The sequence below is a fragment of the Arachis ipaensis genome, chromosome B7, assembly GCF_059453495.1.
Source record: "Arachis ipaensis isolate K30076 ecotype BB chromosome B7, ASM5945349v1, whole genome shotgun sequence".
In the NCBI taxonomy this organism is placed as follows: Eukaryota; Viridiplantae; Streptophyta; class Magnoliopsida; order Fabales; family Fabaceae; genus Arachis; species Arachis ipaensis.
Window position 1 is genome coordinate 34,211,815 of NC_142442.1, and position 23,015 is coordinate 34,234,829.

General features: G+C 37.6%; 1 protein-coding gene across 1 annotated transcript; it reads left to right on the top strand.

The window, feature by feature from the left end:
* Positions 1–18,991: 18,991 nt before the first annotated feature.
* LOC148550802 (uncharacterized) lies at positions 18,992–19,552 on the top strand. Its single transcript, XM_088494626.1, has one exon. The coding sequence runs from the start codon at positions 18,992–18,994 to the stop codon at positions 19,550–19,552; it is 561 nt and encodes a 186-aa protein (XP_088350752.1).
* The last annotated feature ends 3,463 nt before the right edge of the window (positions 19,553–23,015 follow it).

Below are 23,015 nucleotides of genomic sequence, written 5' to 3' on the forward strand. Positions count from 1 at the left end.
ACTCAGCTTTTGAGGAGGAAAGAACTTGGCTAAGAAAGCCTTGACCAGCTTATCCCAAGAGTTCAGGCTATCTTTAGGTTGAGAATCCAACCATATTCTACCTCTGTCTCTCACAGCAAAAGAAAAAGTATGAGCCTGTAGACTTCAGGATCTACTCCATTAGTCTTAACAGTGTCACAGATCTGCAAGAATTCAGTTAAGAACTGAAAAGGATCTTCAGATGGAAGTCCATGAAACTTGCAGTTTTGTTGCATCAGAGAAACTAGTTGAGGTTTAAGCTCAAAATTGTTTGCTCCAATGGCTGGGATTGAGATGCTTCTTCCATGTAAATTGGAATTAGGTGCAGTAAAGTCACCAAGCATCCTCTTTGTATTATTATTATTTTCGGCTGCCATCTCCTCTTCCTGTTCAAAAATTTCTGTAAGGTTATCTCTGGATTGTTGTATTTTAGCTTCTCTTAGTTTCCTCTTCAGAGTCATTTCAGGTTTAGGGTCTGCTTCAACAAGAATGTTCTTGTCCTTGCTCCTGCTCATATGAAAAAGAGGGAACAGAAAAATAATAATAGTAGGGATCCTTTTTGCCCAGGTATAGAGGTTCCCCTTTGTGAGTAGAAGAAGAAAAGAATGTAATGTAAAGAATAGAACAAGAGAAAATTCGAACACAGATGGGAGAGGGGGTTCAAATTTGGGTGAGATGAAGTGTTAGTAGATGAATAAATAAATAGAAGGAGATGAGAGAGAAAGAGGATTTTCGAAAATAAAATTTTGAAAAGTGGTTAGTGATTTTCGAAAATTAGGAATGAAATCAAATTAAAATTAAAAATTGAAACAATTAGTTAATTAAAAAGAAATTTTGAAAAAGAGGGAAGAGATTTTCGAAAACTAGAGAGAGAGTTAGTTAGGTAGTTTTAAAAAAGATAAGAAACAAACAAAAAGTCAATTAGTTAGTTGAAAAAGATTTAAAAATCAATTTTGAAAAGATAAGAAGATAAGAAGTTAGAAAAGATATTTGAAAATCAAATTTTTGAAAAAGATAAGATTTTTAAAAAAAAGATATGATAGAAAGATATGATTAGAATTAGTTTTGAAAAAGATTTGATTTTTAAAATCATAATTAATGACTTGACTCACAAGAAATCACAAGATATGATTCTAGAACTTAAAGTTTGAATCTTTCTTAACAAGCAAGTAACAAACTTGAAATTTTTGAATCAAAACATTAATTAATGAGAATATTTTCGAAAATTATAAGATAAAATTAAGAAAAGATTTTTGAAAAATATTTTTAAAATTTTCAAAAATAAATAAGAAAAATGAAAAAGATTTTATTTTTGAAAAAGATTTTGAAAAAGATAAGATTTTTAAATTGAAAATTTGATTTGACTCATAAGAAACAACTAGATTTTAAAAAAATTTTTGAAAAAGTCAATCCAAATTTTCGAAATTTTAAGAGAGAAAAAAGGAAAGATATTTTTTTTTATTTTTTTTAATTTTTAATGATGAAAGAGAAAAACATGAAAAAGACTCAATGCATGAAAGTTATGGATCAAAACAATGAATGCATGCAAGAATGCTATGAATGTCAAGATGAACACCAAGAACACTTTGAATATCATGATGAACATCAAGAACATGTTTTTGAAAAATTTTCAATGCAAAGAAAACATGCAAGACACCAAACTTAGAAATCTTTCATGTTCAGACACTATGAATGCAAAAATGCATATGAAAAACAAGAAAAGACACGAAACAAGAAAATATGAAGATCAAACAAGAAGACTGGCCAAGAACAACTTGAAGATCATGAAGAACACTATGAATGCATGAATTTTCAAAAAATGCATAAATTTTTTAGAAAAAAATGCAATTGACACTAAACTTAAAAATTGACTCAAGACTCAAACAAGAAACACAAAATATTTTTTATTTTTATGATTTTATAAATTTTTTTGGATTTTTCGAAAGTTAATTTGAAAAAGAAAAATAAGGATTCCAAAAAATTTAAGAAGAATTCCAGGAATCTTTCAATATTAGCCCAAAGCTCCAATCAAAGGGTTGGACATGGCTTAATAGCCAGTCAGCTTTAGGATATAAATCAGGCATGCAACAGCTGATATTCAAATTAACTTGCCTCTATGCTGATGGTTGGAAGCCCCTATCCAAAAGAATTAGACATGGCTTTGCAGCCAGCTAGGCTTCACATGCTTCATGAAACTCTAGAATTCATTCTTAAAAATTCTGAAGAAAAAACTATATATATATATATATTTTGAAAATATTTTTTGGGAAAAACGAAAAAGAGGAAAGTATTTTTGAAAAATTTTTTGAAAACTTTTTGAAAATAAAATAAGAAGAAAATTACCCAATCTGAGCAACAAGATGAACCGTCAGTTGTCCAAACTCGATCAATCCCCGGCAACGGCGCCAAAAACTTGGTAATGCGAAATTGTTACTCTAAGGTTGTAAAATTTGTTGTTCGTTCTCTCCCTGGCAATGGCTCCAAGAACTGGTGCACAATACCATGGTCCAGACATAACTTCACAACTTTGCACAACTAACCAGCAAGTGCAATGGGTCGTCCAAGTAGTAAAACCTTACATGAGTAAGGGTCGATCCCACGGAGATTATCGGTATGAAGCAAGCTATGGTCACCTTGTAAATCTCAGTCAGGCGGATATCAAATGGTTATGGAGTTTTTGAATAATAATAAATAAATAGAAAATAAAGATAGAAATACTTATGTATATCATTGGTGAGAATTTCAGATAAGCGTATAGAGATGCTTTCGTTCCTCTGACTCTCTGCTTTTCCGCTGTCTTCATCCAATCAGTCTTACTCCTTTCCATGGCAAGCTTTCTGTAAGGGCATTGCCGTTGTCAATGGCTACATCCCATCCTCTCTGTGAAAATGGTTCAAATGCTCTGTCACGGCATGGCTAATCATCTGGAGGTTCTCGATCATGCTGGAATAGGATTCACCCTCCTTCTGCGTCTGTCACTACGCCCAGCACTCGCGAGTTTGAAGTTCGTCACAGCCATCCCTTCCCAGATCCTACTCGAAATACCACAGACAATGTTTAGACTTTTCGGATCTCAGGAATGACCATCCATGGGTTCTAACTTATACCACGAAGATACTAATAACTCGGACTCGGTCCCCTGTATTAGATATCTAAGAGATACTCATTCTAGCTTGGTTGCAGGTAGAACGGAAGTGTTTGTCAGGCACATGTTCATAAGTGAGAATGATGATGAGCGTCACATAATCATCACATTCATCATGTTCTTGGGTGCGAATGGATATCTTAGAATCGGAATAAGTTGAATTGAATAGAAAACAGTAGTACTTTGCATTAATTCATGAGGAACAGCAGAGCTCCACACCTTAATCTATGGAGTGTAGAAACTCTACCGTTGAAAATACATAAGTGAAAGGTTCAGGCATGGCCGAGAGGCCAGCCCCCAAAACGTGATTACAGGATCAAAAATACAATCCAAGATGATCCGAAGATCCAAATACAATAGTAAAAAGTCCTATTTATACTAAACTAGTTACTAGGGTTTACAGAAGTAAGTAATTGATGCATAAATCCACTTCCGGGGCCCACTTGGTGTGTGCTTCGGCTGAGCTTGAAGTTTACACGTGGAGAGGTCATTCTTGGAGTTGAACGCCAGTTTGTAACGTGTTTCTGGCGTTCAACTCTGGCTTGTGACGTGTTTCTGGCGTTTAACTCCAGACTGCAGCGTAGAACTGGCGTTCAACGCCCTTTTGCGTCGTCTAAACTCGACCAAAGTATGGACTATTATATATTTCTGGAAAGCCCTGGATGTCTACTTTCCAACGCAATTGGAAGCGTGCCATTTTGAGTTCTGTAGCTCCAGAAAATTTACTTTGAGTGCAGGGAGGTCAGAATCCAACAGCATCAGCAGTCCTTCTTCAACCTCTGAATCTGATTTTTGCTCAAGTCCCTCAATTTCAGCCAGAAAATACCTGAAATCACAGAAAAACACACAAACTCATAGTAAAGTCCAGAAATATGAATTTAACATAAAAACTAATAAAAACATCCCTAAAAGTAACTAGATCCTACTAAAAACAATGCCAAAAAGCGTATGAATTATCCGCTCATCAGCTTTATGAGTCCATCATTAAATACCATTGACAGTAAATAAAGAAGTAATAATCCTTCACCATGCAACAGTTGAACAATATCCCACAAATGACCAAGCATGGGATTGAATGGACCACTCTACTGAGTACTCACAAGCAACCCATTCGTCTGTGACCTTTGACTCCCTCACATGTGACTCGGTACAAAAGATTACTCGCACCAAATTGGACAGCGACCTACTCCACTTCTCTTTTTTCATGTGTATAACTGTGTATTATTGTTATAATGATTTGTGTATTTGAATTTGATCATTACTCTGATAGTTTTCTTGTATATTATATATTTTCTTCTCTACCTTATTTTATCCAATGATACATATTATCAGCAACATATTGTTGTTTAAAAAAAATGATGTTGTAATACATATACTTACGCCGGAAAGGTATCCCTGTTCGGCTGCAAGCTGTGCCTGGGCCATTGCCTCAACTGCTTGGAGCCTATTTCGATTTTAACTTATTCGCTTTCCAGTGTCATTATTTCTTGAGTTAAGGGATACTTGTAAACACATTTGACCTTTACCAATGATGTTTCATTGCTCGATGTAGTTGGGCCATCAACCGAAACTAGAACTAGAAAGTCCCTCTCTTCATCAGCATATAGGTCTCCAACATTAATAAAACCTTTGCATCGATCGGCCCCGACACGGCTTGGGTAGCTCCCTGCCTTAAGGGAAGAAAGACTAAGATTTGGATGTATAAGCATTCCTCCACTGCATTGAGCAAAAGCGTCTTATAACACAGCTTCAGTCTCGATGAAAGAAAATGTACCACCAGACATCTCCGAAATTGAGGGCATTGATGAAGCATCATGGTCTGTGCCAAATCCAAAAGCATGCACGGGAATTTGAAAGCCTGAATGGTCACAGCCACTGAGAGAAGTACGCAAAAGCAACTGGTAATTTGGTTGAGATTGGTTAGTTCCAGGGCTATTGACGGTGTAATTATCTTGTCCATCAGATAGAATAATACTAGCAACTGGATTCTTCTCTTTTCGGTCTTCTATTATCTTAGCACCTTTTCTTAACCCCTCGGGAATATTAGTGCCCCCATTTGCAACCAAAGAATTAACAACTAGCAAAGCCTGTTGCCGCCCGGAATCCATCATCCTCGACAATTGAAAGAGACGGCAGGTTGTGGAAGAGAAAGCAATAATGGAAAGCCGGTCATTAGAGCCAAGGTTCTATAAAACAAATCCCATAGCTCTTTTCAGTAGTGCCATCATGGTTGTAGCCATGCTTCCTCGAAGTGATTGGCTCAAACAACTTTTATGGATAGATTTCTTTGGATCAAAGTTTTCTGTCCTTACGGTTTATAATGGCTTTGGGTTCCTCCTCATAAGATAATTGTTCCATCAAACTAAACGATTTGTGGCCTAATCACATGAGATGGATCTAAAATGTATTTACAAAACATGAAAATATGAAAAATTGGGTGAATCTTAAACAATTCCGGGGGTAAAGCTAATCGGTCTGCTACTGCACCTACCCTATCCAAAGATTTCAAATATGCCAACATATCGAGGGTTACGCTTTTTTCTTTTACCGAACTTGATAACACCTTTTAGAAAGACATACCCTCTTATAGAAAATTTTAAAGCACACCTCCTACGTCTTTCTTTAATCATCCACTAACTTTATCTAGAGATTCTTGTACTAAATTAAGACTTAATATTTTCACCTCACAAATCTTAAACAATCGATCTAAGCTCTAGATCGTCGTACGTATAAAGCTTCAAAAGGTGCTATTTGTATGCTCGCTTGATAGTCGTTGTTGTAAGAAAATTCTATTAAAGACAAGTACTTACTCCAACTTCCACCAAAGACTAATATGTAGGCTCGTAACATGTCTTTAAGAATGTGGATAGTTCTTTTTGACTGTCCAACTGTCTGAGGATGGAAGGTCGTGCTAAGATTGAGTCGACTTCCTAAAGTCTCATGAAAAATTTTCCAAAAGTGAGAAGTGAATTGTGCCCCTCGGTCAGAGATGATGGATAGAGGAGTTCCATGAAGCTTAACTATCTCATCAACATATAATTGAGTGTATTGATGAGCTGTAAACTTACTAGAAAAAATGTACTGGCTTGGTCATTCGATCTACTATGATTCATATTGAGTCAAAACCTTTGATGGTACGAGGTAGTCTTGTCACAAAATCTATGGTGTTTTTTTTCTACATTCATTCTGGTATCTCAATTTATTGGAGTAAACCTGCAAACTTTTGATGTTCATCTTTGACTTGTTGGCACACTAAGCATCGCTATATAAAGTCACCAATGTCCCCTTTCATGCCTTCCCACTAGAACAGCTTTCGCAAATATTGATACATCTTAGTGGAACTAGGATGTATAGATAGAATAGCGAGAGTTATGACCTTCCTCTAAGATTATTTTGCTAAGATTTTCAACATTTGTTACACACAATTATTTACCCAATTTCACTAGGTAACCAAGAGGGAGTTCAACCAACTCCTGCCAACTCTTATTAGACTGGACCCTAAAGCTCATCAAACAAAAAAAACACCCCAAATTATCCCAGTTTACCCTAATTCAAATTTGTCCCTCGCATTTCTACCTAGTCATTCTTCACCACCGCTGTACATTTCCATCCCCCTCCCCCATTGCTAAACCTCCCTACCATAGAAATGTGCTGCTAACCTCCTTTCGACGCCATTTCTGTCTACTTGAAGAATGCTGCCCAGTGCCGGCTCCGTTCGAACCTGCGACGTCGCACCACCACCACCATCATTTTGCCAAGACGCGTGCAGTCCGCCACTGCCCTCACGACGCGCCGACGCTTTTCCCTATCTTCCATTGCAGGCTGCTACTCCTCCTCCACTCCATTGTTCCCCAACAAGTTAGTAGATGCTTAAGGTTTTATTTAATAGATGATTCTCTGAACTGTCCTAGGGTTTATAAACTAGGATTAGTGGTTCAATTGAGGTGTTTTTTAATTTTTACTGAATAACTGGACGTTCCTATTTTTAATGAAGTTTACATGTTTGCCTTGCTGATTTGAACTGATTTTTCCATGGTACTTGTTCTGCCTGCATTGTTGATTAATTTTTAAAAGGTTATTAAAAGGTGCTTCCTTCTCTAATGTGTTACTGACTTCATGTAATAGACATTGGTTTGTCTTCTGTTGGACCTTTCCTTTTACGGATGTGTCCTCTTTTAAAAATTGCTTAAATATGTCTTTAATTAATGTGTCTTTTGTTGGATGTATTTTTAATGGAGGTGTCTTCTGTTTTAAGTTCATTTTCATGCACTTTTTCATGGTTTAGATTATACATAAAGTTGTGAGTAACTGAATTTAATTGGTTTATCTCAATATTCCAAGTTTTTTGTTTGATTAATGGATGTTGCTATTGAATGATTTTATGTTTTGTTGTTGTTGTACCTTGTACTTAGTTGATACTTCCATGGTGGTTTAAGAGTTTCTAAAAAAGGAGAACTTGAGACTTAGATTATTTTTTTGTCAAATTAGTCTTGGTTTAAAATTTATTGATTTATAGGCTTTGAATGGTTTGAATTATGTAAAAATATTTGAAGTTGCTCTTGTTGAATTTTTTTTAACTGTGTGTAGTTGAAATGTGATTAATGGATAAGCTAAATTTTTAGAACTACATGTGGGTGGTTGTTTTTTGAGCTGTGATTCTATTTTAATTTAGTATTAATTGGAGTCTTTTGTTAGATGTGTCTTTAATGGAGGTGTCTTCTGTTTAAAGATCATTTTTATGCATTTTTCCATGGTTCAGATTATACATGACTGTCAGTAACTGAATTCAATTAGTTTTGTTCAATGTTCCAAGTTTTTAGTTTGATTAATAGATGTTACTATTGAATAATTTTATGTCTTATTGTTGTTGTACCTTGTACTTAGTTGATGCTTCCATGTAGTTTGGGAGACTTAGATTATTTGTTTGATGAATTAGTCTTTGTTTAAAATTTATTGATTTATAGGATTTGAATGGTTTGAATGTTTGAAGTTGCTCTTGGTATGGACATTATGCTCCTCTTGTTGAGTTTTTTTTTAACTGTACGTGTACTTAAAATGTGATCAATGGATAAACTAATTTTTCATAACTATATGTGGATGGTAATTTTGTGAGCTGTGATTCTATTTTAATTTAGTATTAATTGGATTTTTTGCTTTTTTTTAAACACTTATTTAAAATTTATATGGATGTGTCTTTAAAATATGTGTCTTCTATTTAAAATTTATATGGATGTGTCTTTTATTTAAAATTTGTTTGGATGTGTTTGTAATGCATGTGTCTTTTATTGGATGTGTCTTTAATGAATATGTCTTCTATTTAAAACTTGCTTGAATATGTCTTTAATGGATGTGTCTTCTGATTAGAACTTAGATATTGCTTTTTGAGACTTGTGGACTTTCTTTTGGTTCAGACCTGGATTTTTCTTCTTTGTTGGACTTATTAGTGTGTGTCTCTATTGAAACTCTAGTGGAATTTCTTTCTGGTGTGGATGTGTCTTCTCTATTAGGACATTGGTGTATTTTTTTGTATTTGTTAAACACTTGCACTATTGCAGCTTTGTCATCATTTTTTGTTCTTGTGTGTTTATAGGGGAAGTATTCTCAATGTTGATGCTTTGTGCGACCATTTGACATGGAAGACGTTGTTCGTGAATATGCCGAAGTATCTTCACAAGAAGCAGCAGATAGTCTAGCCAACTCCGTGGTTTTTCATCGCAAATGCATGTTTAAGAATTTACATCGCTGATCACTATGTCAAATGCATCTTTCCTCTTTTGAAGCTTTTTTAGAGCCTCAGTTGCCAAACAACATGTAGTCACTAAAAAATAAGAGATCGGATTCAGAGTAGCATATATAAGATATGCTTGTTTTATTTGCAGTAAAAGTCACTTATATAAACACATAGCAGCAACAAGAAATTGTAACTATTCTAAAACAAAAAAGAAAAGGAAAGGAAACATCATCCCTTATCATATTAACAATCGGACCCTAATAATATCAACAAACCATAGTAATGATATTATGAGTAAAAGAAACAGTTAGTAGTTACCTTGGTAAGAGCACTTCTTGAGCATCTTTTCAAGGATCTTAAGCCATGTTGGGTCATCATCAACAATCAGAACTCTCATCCAAAGGCTATTTTCGGATGTTGTCTTCTTCTTCTTCTTGTATATTTTTTACTTTGCAAATGTACAATAATAAGAAAAATTCAAAATCTTTAACAAAAAATATCCAAAACACAAAAAAAAAAACATTCAAAACTTGCGAAATAGAAACATTCAGAATATATAAAAAAAACATACAAAACAATAGAAGAAGACACATCTGAAACCTCAAAAAATGAAAATCCACAGCTTCAGGGAGTTAGATTACAAACATAATCAGTGCATTATAAAATGAAGTTTAAGCTAGAAATATTCTTGTTTAAGCAACAACATTCATAAGTTTCTTAGACAAACTTTGTTCTTCAGTAGGTGATACAAGTTGAAATCTTTACTGACTAGTCAAAATTTTAATTTATCCACAAAATAAGTCATGACTTTCAATGAGTAAAAAAAATGGCTCTACTTCTTATTATTCCATGAACACACACAATAGACCGAAATTTCTAAATTGCAAAATCAAAATCCTACTTATAAGATAGACAATCATTAGAAATTTGGAATTTTCCTTACATTAGATTGGAACACCCTCTTCTATCTTTTCTTTAAATATTTAATATCAAATAAAATAACAAGAAAAGAAATTCTTCAATGTCGTTGAGATAGAATTTACCTGAAAAAACATAGCTTCTCCATGGTTGCATTGACTGCAGCGAGCTGCCTTGGTGCGTGGAAGAGTTGGGACTGCAGCCAGTAAAAACAATTTCAAAATTCAAACACCAAACACATGTGGATTCACATATAACACCAACAAAAATTTCAAACATAGCGAATAACATACTTGATCCTCCAAAATTCAAACACCATACACATGTACTTGGACAAATTAGAAATTTGGAGAGGGAGATTGAACCATTGAGTGACTGATAAACCACTATTGTACGGTTTATTTTGTATTGAATTGAGCGAGTTTTATCCATTATTCTCACACTTATGCATATAAATTGCGTGTTTTATATTTTCCTTCCTAATTTTGTGATAGTTGAAAACATGTTTCCTAGGCCTTTAAATTGTCAATTTTAATTACCCTTTATTACCATTCGATGTCGTGATCTATGCGTCAAGTGTTTTCAGGCTTTATAGGGCAAGAATGGCTTAGAGGATGGAAAGGAAACATGCAAAAGTGGAAGGAACGTGAGAAAATGAAGTTTTGAGAAGCTAGCAGCGACGCGTACACGTGACTGGCGCGGAAGGCGAGCGAAGCGTACGCGTGATTGACACGTACGCGTGACAAGGATTTTTGCCAAGCGACGCGTACGCGTGACATACGCCACGTGCAGAAATTGTAGAAAGCGCTGGGGGTGATTTTTGGGTTCCATTTGGGCCCAGTTCCAAGCCTGAGAACACAAAATAGAGGCTGCAGAGTAGGGGAATCATTCACACATTCATTCATACAATTTTCATACACATAATTGGAGGTGTTAGATGTAATTTTCTAGAGAGAGAGAGGCTCTCTCCTCTCTCTAGGGTTTAGGATTCTTAGGTTTAGCTATTTTCAATTTTAGATTTCTACTCTATTTCAATTTAGTTTCTCTTCTACTTTTATTTGTCTTAGCATTTTAGTCTATTTAATTCCCTTGTTGATTACTTTATGTTGCAAATTTAGTTTATAAATTCTCATGATAGATTTGATTTTCCATTTAATGCAATTTGAGGTATTTTATATTTATTGCTTCTTCTATTATTTGTTAGTCATTGATGTTTGCAATTGGTAGTTTAGATCTAATATTCCTTGTTAATTTTCTATGCTTTTATGTTATGCCTTCCAAGTGTTTGATAGAATGCTTGATTGGATTTTAGTGTAGATTTCTCTCCTCTTGGCTTTGGTTGAGTAATTGGAGACTCTTGAGTTATCAAACTCCTTTGTTGATTGATAATTGAAGGTTGCTAGTTGATTTGGATCCCTCTAAAGCTAGTCTTTCCTTAAGGATTTGACTAGAACTTGAGGAATCAAATTGATTCATCCACGTGACTTTCCTTCGTAGTTAGAGGTTAACTAAGTGGGAGCAATGGACAATTGATGTCACAATTGATAAGGATAACTAGGATAGGACGTCTAGTTCTCATACCTTGCCAAGAGATTTTCTAGTTATTAATTTACTTTCTTGCCATTTTATTTCCTTGTTCCTTATTTCAAAAACCCAAAAAGATACAATCTCATAACCAATTATAAGTAACACACCTCCCTGCAATTCCTTGAGAGACGACCCGAGTTTAAATACATCAGTTTAATTTTATTGGGTTTGTTTTAGTGACAACCAAATTTTTGTATGAAAGGAAGAACAGAGTGATTAACCCAATAAACACTGAATGATTAGAGAGTAAACACAAAATCCAGTGAGGGTTCAATAGCTCATTAACATATATCTCTGTTGAAATTATTAATTGTCCTGCAAGTTTATAACATGTTTTTCTCTCCCATTTCAATTGTAAAGGCACTTTATCAACTATCTAAGGTTTGGCTATATATATATGACTCCTTGAGAATGTGAATTAATTCAACTACATGCAAGCTTTATATACAAGTGAATAAAAACTAGAATTGCATGATGCATGATGCATTTAGGTAGTTGCATTTAGATTAGATTGCATTGCATGACATTCCACCACTTCAACCTAACATTACTCTTGGATTTAGCATGAGGACATGCTATTGTTTAAGTGTGGAGAGGTTGATAAACCCATATTTTATGATATATTTTGTGCTTAATCTGAGTGATTTATTCAATCCTTCACCCACTTATTCATATTAACTGCATGGTTTTACTTTTCCTTCCTTATTATGTGATGTATGTGAAAAACATGTTTCCTAGGCTTTAAAATTAATTATTTTAATTACCTTTATTTCCATTCGGTGCCGTGATTAGTGTGTTGAGTAGTTTCAGATCTTCTAAGGCAGGAATGACTTAAAGAATGGAAAGGAAACATACAAAAATAGAAGGAAAGTACAAAACAGAGTTTTGAAGAAACTGGCAGCCACGCAATCGCATGGGCGACGCGGCCGCATACCAGCGCGACAAGGCATTGACGCGGCCGCATGACTGACGCGACCGCGCAACAAGGAAAACTCCGAATGACGCGACCGCGTGACAGAGGCCACGCACCAGAAATTGCAGAAAACGCTCATAGCGAATTCTGAAACCCTTTTTGGCCCAAATCCAAGTCCAGAAGGCATACACCAGAGGTTATAAAGTGGAGGAATGCATCCATTCAAAGAGAGTCACCACTTTAGTTAGTTTTCATGATTTAGATTTAGTTTAGAGAGAGGTTCTCTCCTCTCTCTTAGGATTAGGATTTAGGATTTCTCTTAGTTTTAGGAGTGACTCTCGATCCCAGGTTCAATGTTCTTTTACTTTAAGCTTCCCTTTCACTTTTTACTCATTCCATTACTTTAGTTGGTTATTTGATTTTGCAATTTAATTTATGAATTCTTCCATGTTACAGATTACTCTTTTGAATTAATGTTATTTGAGGTATTTCAGTTTATTATTGCTTTTCTTTTATTTACATTATTGTTATTCCCATCTGAAGGCATTTTTATTCCAGTAGATTTACTTTTTCTCCTTTTTGGTCTTGGTTAAGAAATCAGTAACTCAGGAGTTATCAAACTCAAACATGAATGATAATTGTTATCTTTGTTAATTAAATTGAACTTCAATAATCCCAATCTTTTCTTAGGAAATAATTAGGATCCGAAGATCAAACCAATTAATCCCTTGACCTTCCTTTATCTTAGTAAAGGTTAACAAAGTGGAATTAAGATTCAATTCTCATCATCATTGATAAGGATAACTAGGATAGGACCTCCAATTTCTCATACCTTGCCAAAAGTTTATTTACAGTCATTTATTTATTTTACTTGCCATTTAAATTACTTGTTCTTCATTTACTTTATTTGCTACTTAAACTATTCACTCCTCATTCTCAAAACCCCGATTTGCAATCTCCATAACCAATAATAAGAACATACTTCCCTACAGTTCCTTGAGAAGATGACCCGAGGTTTGAATACTTCGGTTATCAATTTTAAAGGGGTTTGTTACTTGTGACAACCAAAACGTTTGTATGAAAGGACTTCTGTTGGTTTAGAAACTATACTTGCAACGAGGATTTATCTGCAAATTTCTAGACCACACAAAAGTTCCTCTCTTCATGCGCCTTATTATTGGTTATTGTGAATATTGTGAATAATTTTGCTTTTTCATTTCTTTGTTAGTGTTTCTAGTTTTAGGAGTTTATTTTCATTAATTCTTATTAGTTTTTGTTTTCACTTGCTACTATGAATTCTCACCCCTTTGGCTACGAGTTTGGTTCAAATTATGTTGTAGGGAATGGAAGCTATAATGAGAACATGCATCAAGGTTGGGATAATCAAAGATGGGAGGAGCCACAAGGATTTGATCAACCCTTTTGGCAACAAACTCCTCCAATGTGCCATGGGCAACGACCATTCTACGATGCATCCTAAGACAATGGTTATGGTGGACTTTTTCGTGACAACCAACTTCCACCAAATTACTATGGTCAAGAGCCATTCCAGGGTGCGTACCAAGACGATGGATATGGTGGACTCCCTTGTAGTTACCAACAAGCCCCACCATATGCCTATGAACCCCCTCCTCAACATAGCTTTGAACCACCATACTCACAAGCCACATACTACCATTCACCTCCATATGATCATAATCCTTATCCACCTTACCAACCACCCCATGAGCCATATGAACCATACATAGAGCCACCCCAATTCCAACCCAATTACTTCCAAGAACCACCACCTTCATATACACCATGTCCATATCCATCAACCCTAGAGCCATATGATCCTAATCATGCAATCCGAACGGAACAAGAATCAAAGGATCGTCTCAAGGAAACACTGGATCAATTTCATGCAACCTTTCATCAATTAGAGCGAGTGGTAAGCCAAAAAGCACACGAAGATCTCATGGCTAAAGAATCTCAACTTGAGAACAAGGAATTGAAGTGTGTTGTGTAACAAGTGGAAAAGATGGAGAGTGTTGAGCCACCACATCCTTATTATGATGAACCACCCTCATATCATGAACCTTTCCTCCCAAATAATGAACCCTCATATCCACCCCAATCTCCAATGAATGACACTCTAAGTGTTCTTCTTCAAGGGCAAAGAGAGATGCAAAGGACGACACAAGAGTTCATAGCTACCTTAACCGAGGTAGTAGGTAATTTAGCCTCTCTGTGCTTTGATACTCAAAGCACTCCTATGGCTACATGTGGAAAATTATTAGAAGAGCGTAGCATGAAAGAGACACTAGAAAATTCAGTGGACAATAAGGAACATGACTTTGTATTGGAACAAGTGGAGGAAGCCATAATAGTTGAAGAGGGAGAAGTGGTTGAAGACTTAGGAGATGCTGAACCTCCATGGGAATCTAGAGTTGTAGAGTATTCCTCCAAGAAAATTGAAATTGATGTCAAGAAGGCCAGTGCACAGCCTCCATGGCATATTCCTTATGAAGACTTGGATGGGACAGATCAAGAAGCAAGTTCCCTTGGTGATGAGGATCATAAATCAAGTCCTCCTAGTGATGAATCTACATCCGCAAATGAACTCCTTGAATATGAAGACCCTTTCCTGATTGAGTCTGGGAATAATGTGGAAGTGGAAGTCCTTCGGAAAGGGTGGACGGGAGTTGAGTACGCTTTGTCAAGAACGTTCGAGACTTCTCTACCTAGGTGGCCATCTACTCCTTCATTTGAGTGGGTAAGACTTATCTCTATTCACTTTACTGTCCCACTTGAATATGGTATTCTTGAAACGGATGGCCAACTTAGGAGGCTTTGTGGCATTAAGCGTAAGAGAAGGATGTTTAGTAGTTGGAGTTGCAAATCAAGGCTCATCAAGGTTGATACTTTAAGAACTAGATGCAAGGGTGGAACTAGTGAACATTTGGTTAGATCTAAGAGAAGAGTTTGGTATTGCATTGAGAATTCGGATTGCTTGCCACCCAGTTGGAGCGATGATGAGCCACTTCAAGACGGGTGTAGGAACAAGATTTGGGATCCGGGCATACAAGAGGATCAATTTTGGGAGCACAAAACTTGTGAAGAACTCCATCAAAGCTTGGGAAATTTACTTGGAATAGATAGAGCTTATTGGAAGTCCAAGCATTGGTGGCAGTTTCAAGATGAGTTCAAGCACAAGCCACCATGACAAGGAGCCCACCAAATGTCCAACTTAAGGACAATAACTAAAAGTGCTAGGTGGGAGACAACCCACCATGGTACGATCTTTCATTTTTATTCTTAGTTTTATTTTATTTTATTTTTATCAGTGTTCATTTATAATTTCTGCATAATTACCTGCATTCTGCATTAAAAAAAGGGGGGTAACCCATGCATACGCGTACGTGACGCGTGGGCGTCGATGCAAATCTCGCTCTCCCATCTAATGAACAGAAAGTTGTGATGGAATCGTGCGGCTGGTGTGCAAAAAGCATAATTTGACCCACGCGCACGCGTCTGCGTCATCTTCAATTCTGGCACTCCACGTGTGGGTGTGCCTGACGCGTACGCGTCGCACGTAAATGCTGCCCCCATTCAACTTGAAGAGAAAGTTGCGCGAAAGCGGCGTAGGAATTGTGCGTTTAGCACAATTTCGGCCGACACGTATGCGTGCTTCATGCGTACGCGTCATCTTGATTTATCTCCCTTCACGCGTTCGCGTCTATGACACTTACGCGTCGATGCATTTTTGTCTCGTCCACGCTCAAGCGTGATCCACGCGTACGCATGGATTTGATTTCATTAACCCCAGACACGAGAACCCTAACCCATTCGCGTGCCCTATCCCTTCTCCCTCAACGTTCCATTTTCTCTTCTTTCCCTCCAAACCTCCATCAACACCATCATCAACCTCTGCTTCTTACCACCACCGACCTTCGTCTGACGACCCCAAGCCGCCGCCGACCACCCATTCTCTCCCTTCTTCTTCTTTTTCTTCTTCTCCTTCTTCTCTATTCTCTCTTCCCCCTTTCGCCACCTCTTGACCCTTCTCGAATTCACCAAGCACCGCCGCGGACAGCCACTGCGCCACTGTGCCGCCGCCATCTCTGGGCGGCACTATCCTTTCCCTTCCTTCCCAATTCTGTTACTACTCCTCCCAGGTCCCCCTGCTTCCATCTCTGCATTTCAATTCTTCTTCTGTTCAATTAAGTTAGTTAGCTTAGTTTAAATTTTATTAGAATTAGGATAGTTAGAGATGCATGTTCTTAGTTGATTTTAGGTGGTTAGATAGTTAGGATGTGGTTAGTGGATTTAGGTCTGATATTTGCTCTGTTCTTGCTGTCTGGGAATGGTTAATTCTTCTTTGTTTGTGCTGATGATTTACCCCTGTGCTTAACTGAATTGTGATGCTGTTGTTATGTCTCAATTTGATCTTCATTGTTAATTCAGTGGAGCTTCATTCCTTGAATCCATATTCCTTATTAATGATTGATTGCTGAATTTAATGAAAGAAGGCTGATTACATATCTTCTTTTTGAGCAGTTTTTGCTGAATTAATGCCATGGTTTTAGCCATTATTTTGTTCATTGATTAAAGAAAGCATGTTGCATATGCTTGATTGGTTATGGAATAAATGCTTATTGGTGTCTTGTTGGCTCATTTGCTTAATTCTTATGAATTTACATATGGTTTTGGTGTTTTTAATTGTTAATGAATTCATAGGAAATCCGAATTGATTAATTGAGTTTGGAAAATAGCCAATTCGCTACTATGCTGATCTGGGCTGTTTTATTATGCTTAATGATGCCTGAGTCACATGAATTTCCTTGTTGTTCATGCTAATTGACATATATTGAAATTCATGAGTTTGAAATTTCTACTACTGATTGAAATTGCTAGCTTATTGAATGGTTCATGTTGCTGTTTTTTCTGGAATTTACTTTGAATCATCAATTGCTCCATTTCAATTTCCATTTCAATTCTGCACTTAAGTGTTTGAACTCAACCATGCCTGCCTGTGATTAACTCAGTGTTTTGCTACTGTTTTGGTTTATAATGCTCAATGCATATGAAGTTCGTGTGTAACTCTCGTTTGAATCTGTCCTGAGTTATATGGATTAAAAATTCTGCTCATGTTTGAAAATACACCCTTTGCTTATCTGACATTATAGTTGCTGGTTTTGCATGAATCATTCTGAGATTCAAATGAGTTGATGATTCTGTTTGAAATCGAGCTTGAGTTGTTGATTTGCTGCTGTTTATTTACTCCGAGAACGCTCACATTACTGCCGAAATGCTGCCTAATTTTTCTAAAAACTGTTTTACTCAACTTCCACTCATGAATTGACTTTAGTACTTTTGAATTGTGATTTATTTGGTTTAAACCAAAGCTAATTCATGGGGTGATGGGTTAGCATTTCCATTCCTTTTGGTTTCCTTTTATTTGAAATGCATTGTCGATGATTTTATTTCTTTTTGTGCTTCTTTCATTACATGTTTTATCATCAATGACTTGCATTGTATGCTTGAATGTGAGCTTGCTTGTTCTTAAACCTTTTGAACTTCTTTTAGTTAGGAACTACACTACCATGCCACTAATTATAGCCTACTTCTCTAACTTTTAACTAAATTGACTTTCTCACTTTTCTTTTTTGTTTTCACTCTTTTTCAAACTAACTCTTTTAATTCCTTTCAAGGCATGATACTTGTTGTTTCTTAACTAACAAGCATTCTAGATTTCATTATATAAATTCTTGGATTGTGATTTCTGATTAATTTCTTTGAATCTTACCTTTCTTTCATTCCAATGATTTTTCTCTTTCTGACTCACTTCATGTGTTAGCTTCAACTCCTCTTTTACCTATCTCCTGCTTGTTATGCGTGTATATTGTTTGCCTTTTTGTTTCTCTGCTTTAATTTGATAATCTGTATCCTGGAAATTTTATTTTTCAGGATGTCTGATAGGAAAGAAAAAGACAAGCCTAAGGCCAGCTCCGGTAAGAGGAAGAGAGGACAGTCATCCGTTACTCTATCGGATGTTCTATCGGATTAATCTTGGCATGAAAAGAACTTTACTAATTAAGAAAAAGCTGATCAACTTGTGCTTGCTAATGACCCAGTCAAATTTGCCAATCTTTACTGTGAACTCAAGTTTTCGGTCTTCGCGGAAAAATGGCACCTCTACTTGGAAAGGACGCTCAAAATACCAACCGAATTAAGAAAGTACACTGAACATCAGATCAAAAAGAGAGGTTGGGTATTTCTGGATAGAGATCTGGCAGAAGTAAACGCATCATGGGTCCGTGAGTTCTATTGTAACTATTATAGGACGACCCTTGATGCAGTGCAGCTTAGGGAAAAGCAGATCTTAGTCACAGAGGAGGCGATAGAGTATATCCTCCACTTCTAGCCTATAACAGATGATATAGATGGTTTCCAGAAGGCCGAGGAGTCTATTAGATTCATGAGTTTTGATTGGGATGCTGTCCGGTGTACCATAGCCATTGATCCTGATGTTCTGTGGGCTATGAGAAAGTCAAAGGTAACTCCACGGGGTATAAAAATTATTTATCTCAATGATGAGGCTAGGCTGTGGCAACAGATACTGAGTAATTATGTTATGCCTAGTACTCACGAGTCAGAAGTGTCAGCTACCAGGATCATCTTTATTTGGTGCGTCATGGAAGGAAAGAACCTATACCTTCCACGGCTCATCAGGAAGTACATGTCTAGAGTTCATGTCAGAGGCACCCTGCCATTTCCTTATTTGATCACCCAGATGGCTCGTCGAGCTGAGGTACCTTGGGAGCTAGAGGATGAGAGACTACAGATTACCGAGTGCAAGAAGGTTATTCCGCACGGCAAGCGGTTCGGACCTCTAGGCCATAGACCACCTACTACTACTACCTCTACTGATGCAGCTACATCCTCAGCAGCACCTGCAGTACCACCTGCTTTCGCAGTACCATCATCCGCTTCTCAGCCAGTCTACCATCTTGTGCACCATCTTTTTGAGCGCCTTGATCAAATAGAGCGCCGCAATCAGTGGCGTTATGAGCAGTCTGAGCGTCGTAATAAGCGACGCTATTCACATCTGAAGCTGATTGTGACGTCGGGGCGTACTGACATCCCCTCTGAGCCTGACACACCCTCGGAGCACTCCGAGGAGGAGGAGGAGGATGAGCAGAAGGCGACTCAGCCTGAGTACCCTACAGAGCCACAGGCACCTGCACAGCCATAGCCGACAGAGCCAGTGGCACATCCTTCGATAGGAGACGATAGAGATGCAGGCGATGATCCTTCACACCCAGCTTGACTGAGAGCATCGAGAACGATGCTGTGCTTTAAGTGTGGGGATGTCGCCGTCTCTGGCGGATTATATTTTGGTGAACCATTTCAGACTTTTGTTCTATTTTGCTTTATTTTGTATTTTTGCTTTATTTTATTTTATTTTATTTTTCTTTTAGTACTTGCACATTTCTATTTTATTATACTCTTGTTTATTTTTACTTTGTTGCATTTTGCACTTTGGGCTCTGATAAACCACTATTTCATGGTTTATAATGTGCTTAATTGTGTGGTTTTATCATGATCTTTACCCACTTATTCATATGATTAGCATGTATTTATATTTCCTTCCTAAAATTATTACATGATTGAAAACTTGCTTCCTAGAGATTTTTAATTATGTATTTTAATTCTCCTTTATTCCATTCAATGCCGTGATCTGTGTGTTAAGTGCTTCAGGCTTTATAGGGCATAAATGAGTTGGAGATTGGAAAGGAAGCCTGCAAAAATAGAAGGAACACAAGAAATTGAGGAGATGACCAGCGAGAAGTGACGCGGCTGCATGGCTCACGCAACCGTGCGGATTAGAATAGCACAAGTGACGAAGAGGCGTGGACGACGCGCCCGCATGGCAAAGCAAAATGCCGAATGACGCGTCCGCATGAATGACGCGATCGCGTGACGTGCGCGATCTGCATAATCTGCAGAATTTGCTGGGGGCGATTTTGAGCCCTGTTTTGACCCAGTTTTCGGCCTAGAAAAGCAGACTAGAGCCAGGGAACATGCAGAAACCAAGAACAACATTCATTCTACACAATTTTAGTTTTTAGATCTAGTTTTACTCCTCCTCTAGGTTTTCTCTCTCTACACATTCATAGTTCTTAGGATTTTATTTCTATTGCTTTTTGCATTGGGATATTGAGAAGAGTTATCACCTTATCAAGACTGTCATTCTAGTTCGTTTTCTTTAGGGTTAAGTACTGAAATCGTCCCTAAGGTAAGTGGCGAAAATCAAATTCGTCCCCGACGTTTTTTTGCTATTAAAATCATCCCGAACGTTCAGAAACACTTTAAAATCATCCTTTCCCGAATTTTTGGACAAAAATACCCTTGACTATTAATTAAAAAAAAAAAACCCTACCCCCACCCTCACCCATCAGCATCTCTTCGCTTCTCTCTCCCCCCCCCCAACCCCCCAATTTCCCTTCCTCCTACACCCACCCCCAAATCCCATCCCATCCCATCCCATCATCAACATCATCATCACCATCAGTTTCCACTCCCTCACCCCCATCACCGCCGCCGCCTCACCCCCTCACCGCCGCCGCCCCTGCGTCCAACCCGCCGCCGCCCCTGCATCCAACCCGCCGCCGCACCGTGGGTCCAACCCCCCGCACCGCACCGCACCACCGCACCACCGCTTCTTCTTCTTCTTTTTCTTTTTCTTCTGTGAACTGAATTTGTTGAATCTGTGGACTGGATTTTTTGTAAAATTTGTTGTGCATGTTTGAATTTTTTGTTGATGATGATGATGATGATGAACATGAAGAGAGGGGCATGAGAAAGGGGGTGGGGGAGGAGGTATTACAGTGAGGGGGTGAGGGAGTGGGTGAGGGGGAGGTGGTGAGGGGTAGGGGGTGAGGGATGGGGGGTTACAGTGAAGGGGTGAGGGAGTGGGTGAGGGGGTGGAGGATTACAGTGAGGGGGTGAGGGAGTGGGTGAAGGGGAGGCGGTGAGAGGTAGGGGGTGAGGGGGTGGAGGGTTACAGTGAGAGGGTGAGGGAGTGGATGAGGGGGTGGAGGATTACAGTGAGGGGGTGAGAGAGTGGGTGAGGGGGAGGCGGTGAGGGGTAGGGGGTGAGGGGGTGGAGGGTTACAGTGAGGGGGTGAAGGGTGGGGGATGAGGGGGTGGAGGGGGTGAGGGGTGGGGGTTTACGGTGAGGGAGTGGGTGAGGGGTGGGGGGTTACCGGAGTGGGGTTAAGGTGTTGGTGTTTGTGTTTGTGTCTGTAGTGGTGGTGGTGGTGGTGGTGGTGGTGGTGGTGGTGGTGAAGGTGAAGGTGAAGGTGAAGGTGAAGAGGAGAATGATGATGATGAGGGTATTTTGGTCCAAAAATTTGGAAAAGGATGATTTTAAAGTGTTTCTGAACGTTCGGGATGATTTTAATAGCAAAAAAACGTTGGGGACGAATTTGATTTTCGCCACTTACCTTAGGGACGATTTCAGTACTTAACCCTTTTCTTTACTTGGCTTTACTCTTCCATGTCCTTTAATTTACTCAATTTTACTATTGGATTATTTTAAAATTTATTAATACAAGAATTACTTTTATTTTTAATTGATTCCCTTGAGTTTTATCTATCATGTCTTTCTTTAATTCCCTTTCCTATGTTATGAGTTCTATATTCACAATGAGCGAGTAGTTCCCTAACTTGATGGGGAGTTGATTGAAAGGAACCCTTGAGTTGGGATGCTTAAAAGAAAAATTGTAATTAGGTTTATTGTTGGGATGCTTTCTAGTCATTGACACCAATCCTTTTCAATTGAGCGGATTGGAACTTGTGAATAGAAACAGCATTCTAACTTGTTTGACTTTCCCTTACCTAGTAAGGGATAACTAAATAGAACAACCTTCAATTATCAATTAATCTTGAGAGTACTTCAACAAGAATAGGGCTTCCAACTAATCTACTCCCAGTCAAGGCTTTTATTTAAATTATTTAATTTCTCTAATTTAATTTCCTGTTTATTCAACTCAAACCATTTTGAAAACATCTGATTAATAAAATAGCACACCTTTCTGCAACTCGTTGGGAGACGACCTGGGATTCATACTCCCAGTATTTTAATTTTAATTCTTGTGACAACCTTCTAAATTGATAAGCGGAATTCTGGTTGGTTGAGAACTATACTTGCAATGCATATCTTATAACAATTCTTGACTCACCAATTTTTGCCACGTCAGGCTTGTATATATCTTAGATATTTAGCTTGAATTGCACTTTTAGTCTATTAGTTGTGATGTGAAAAAACATGGATTATTGAGCTTAGTTTATCCTTTTGCATATGAGAAATTGGTTTAATTGAAAATAGAGATAAACTAAAAACTTTTAGCTTTTTATAATCACAACATCTCATTTAGTATATATATATATATATATTGGAATATGGTTTTTGAGCTAAGAACACACAACCCGTGAGTTTTTGAGCTTAACTGCATGGTTACATTATTTAACCATGATTTTTATTCTTGTGTGTTTTCTTCTCTATGATTGCAAGCTTGAGTTTGTTCCATTCTATAAGTCCATTATTTAGTGTATGTTCATGCTTATATGTGATTGAGGCCATCATTTGATATTAGCTCACTTATCCCAAATAGCCTACCATTTCATTTGCCTTTATTTGCTACTTTGAGCTT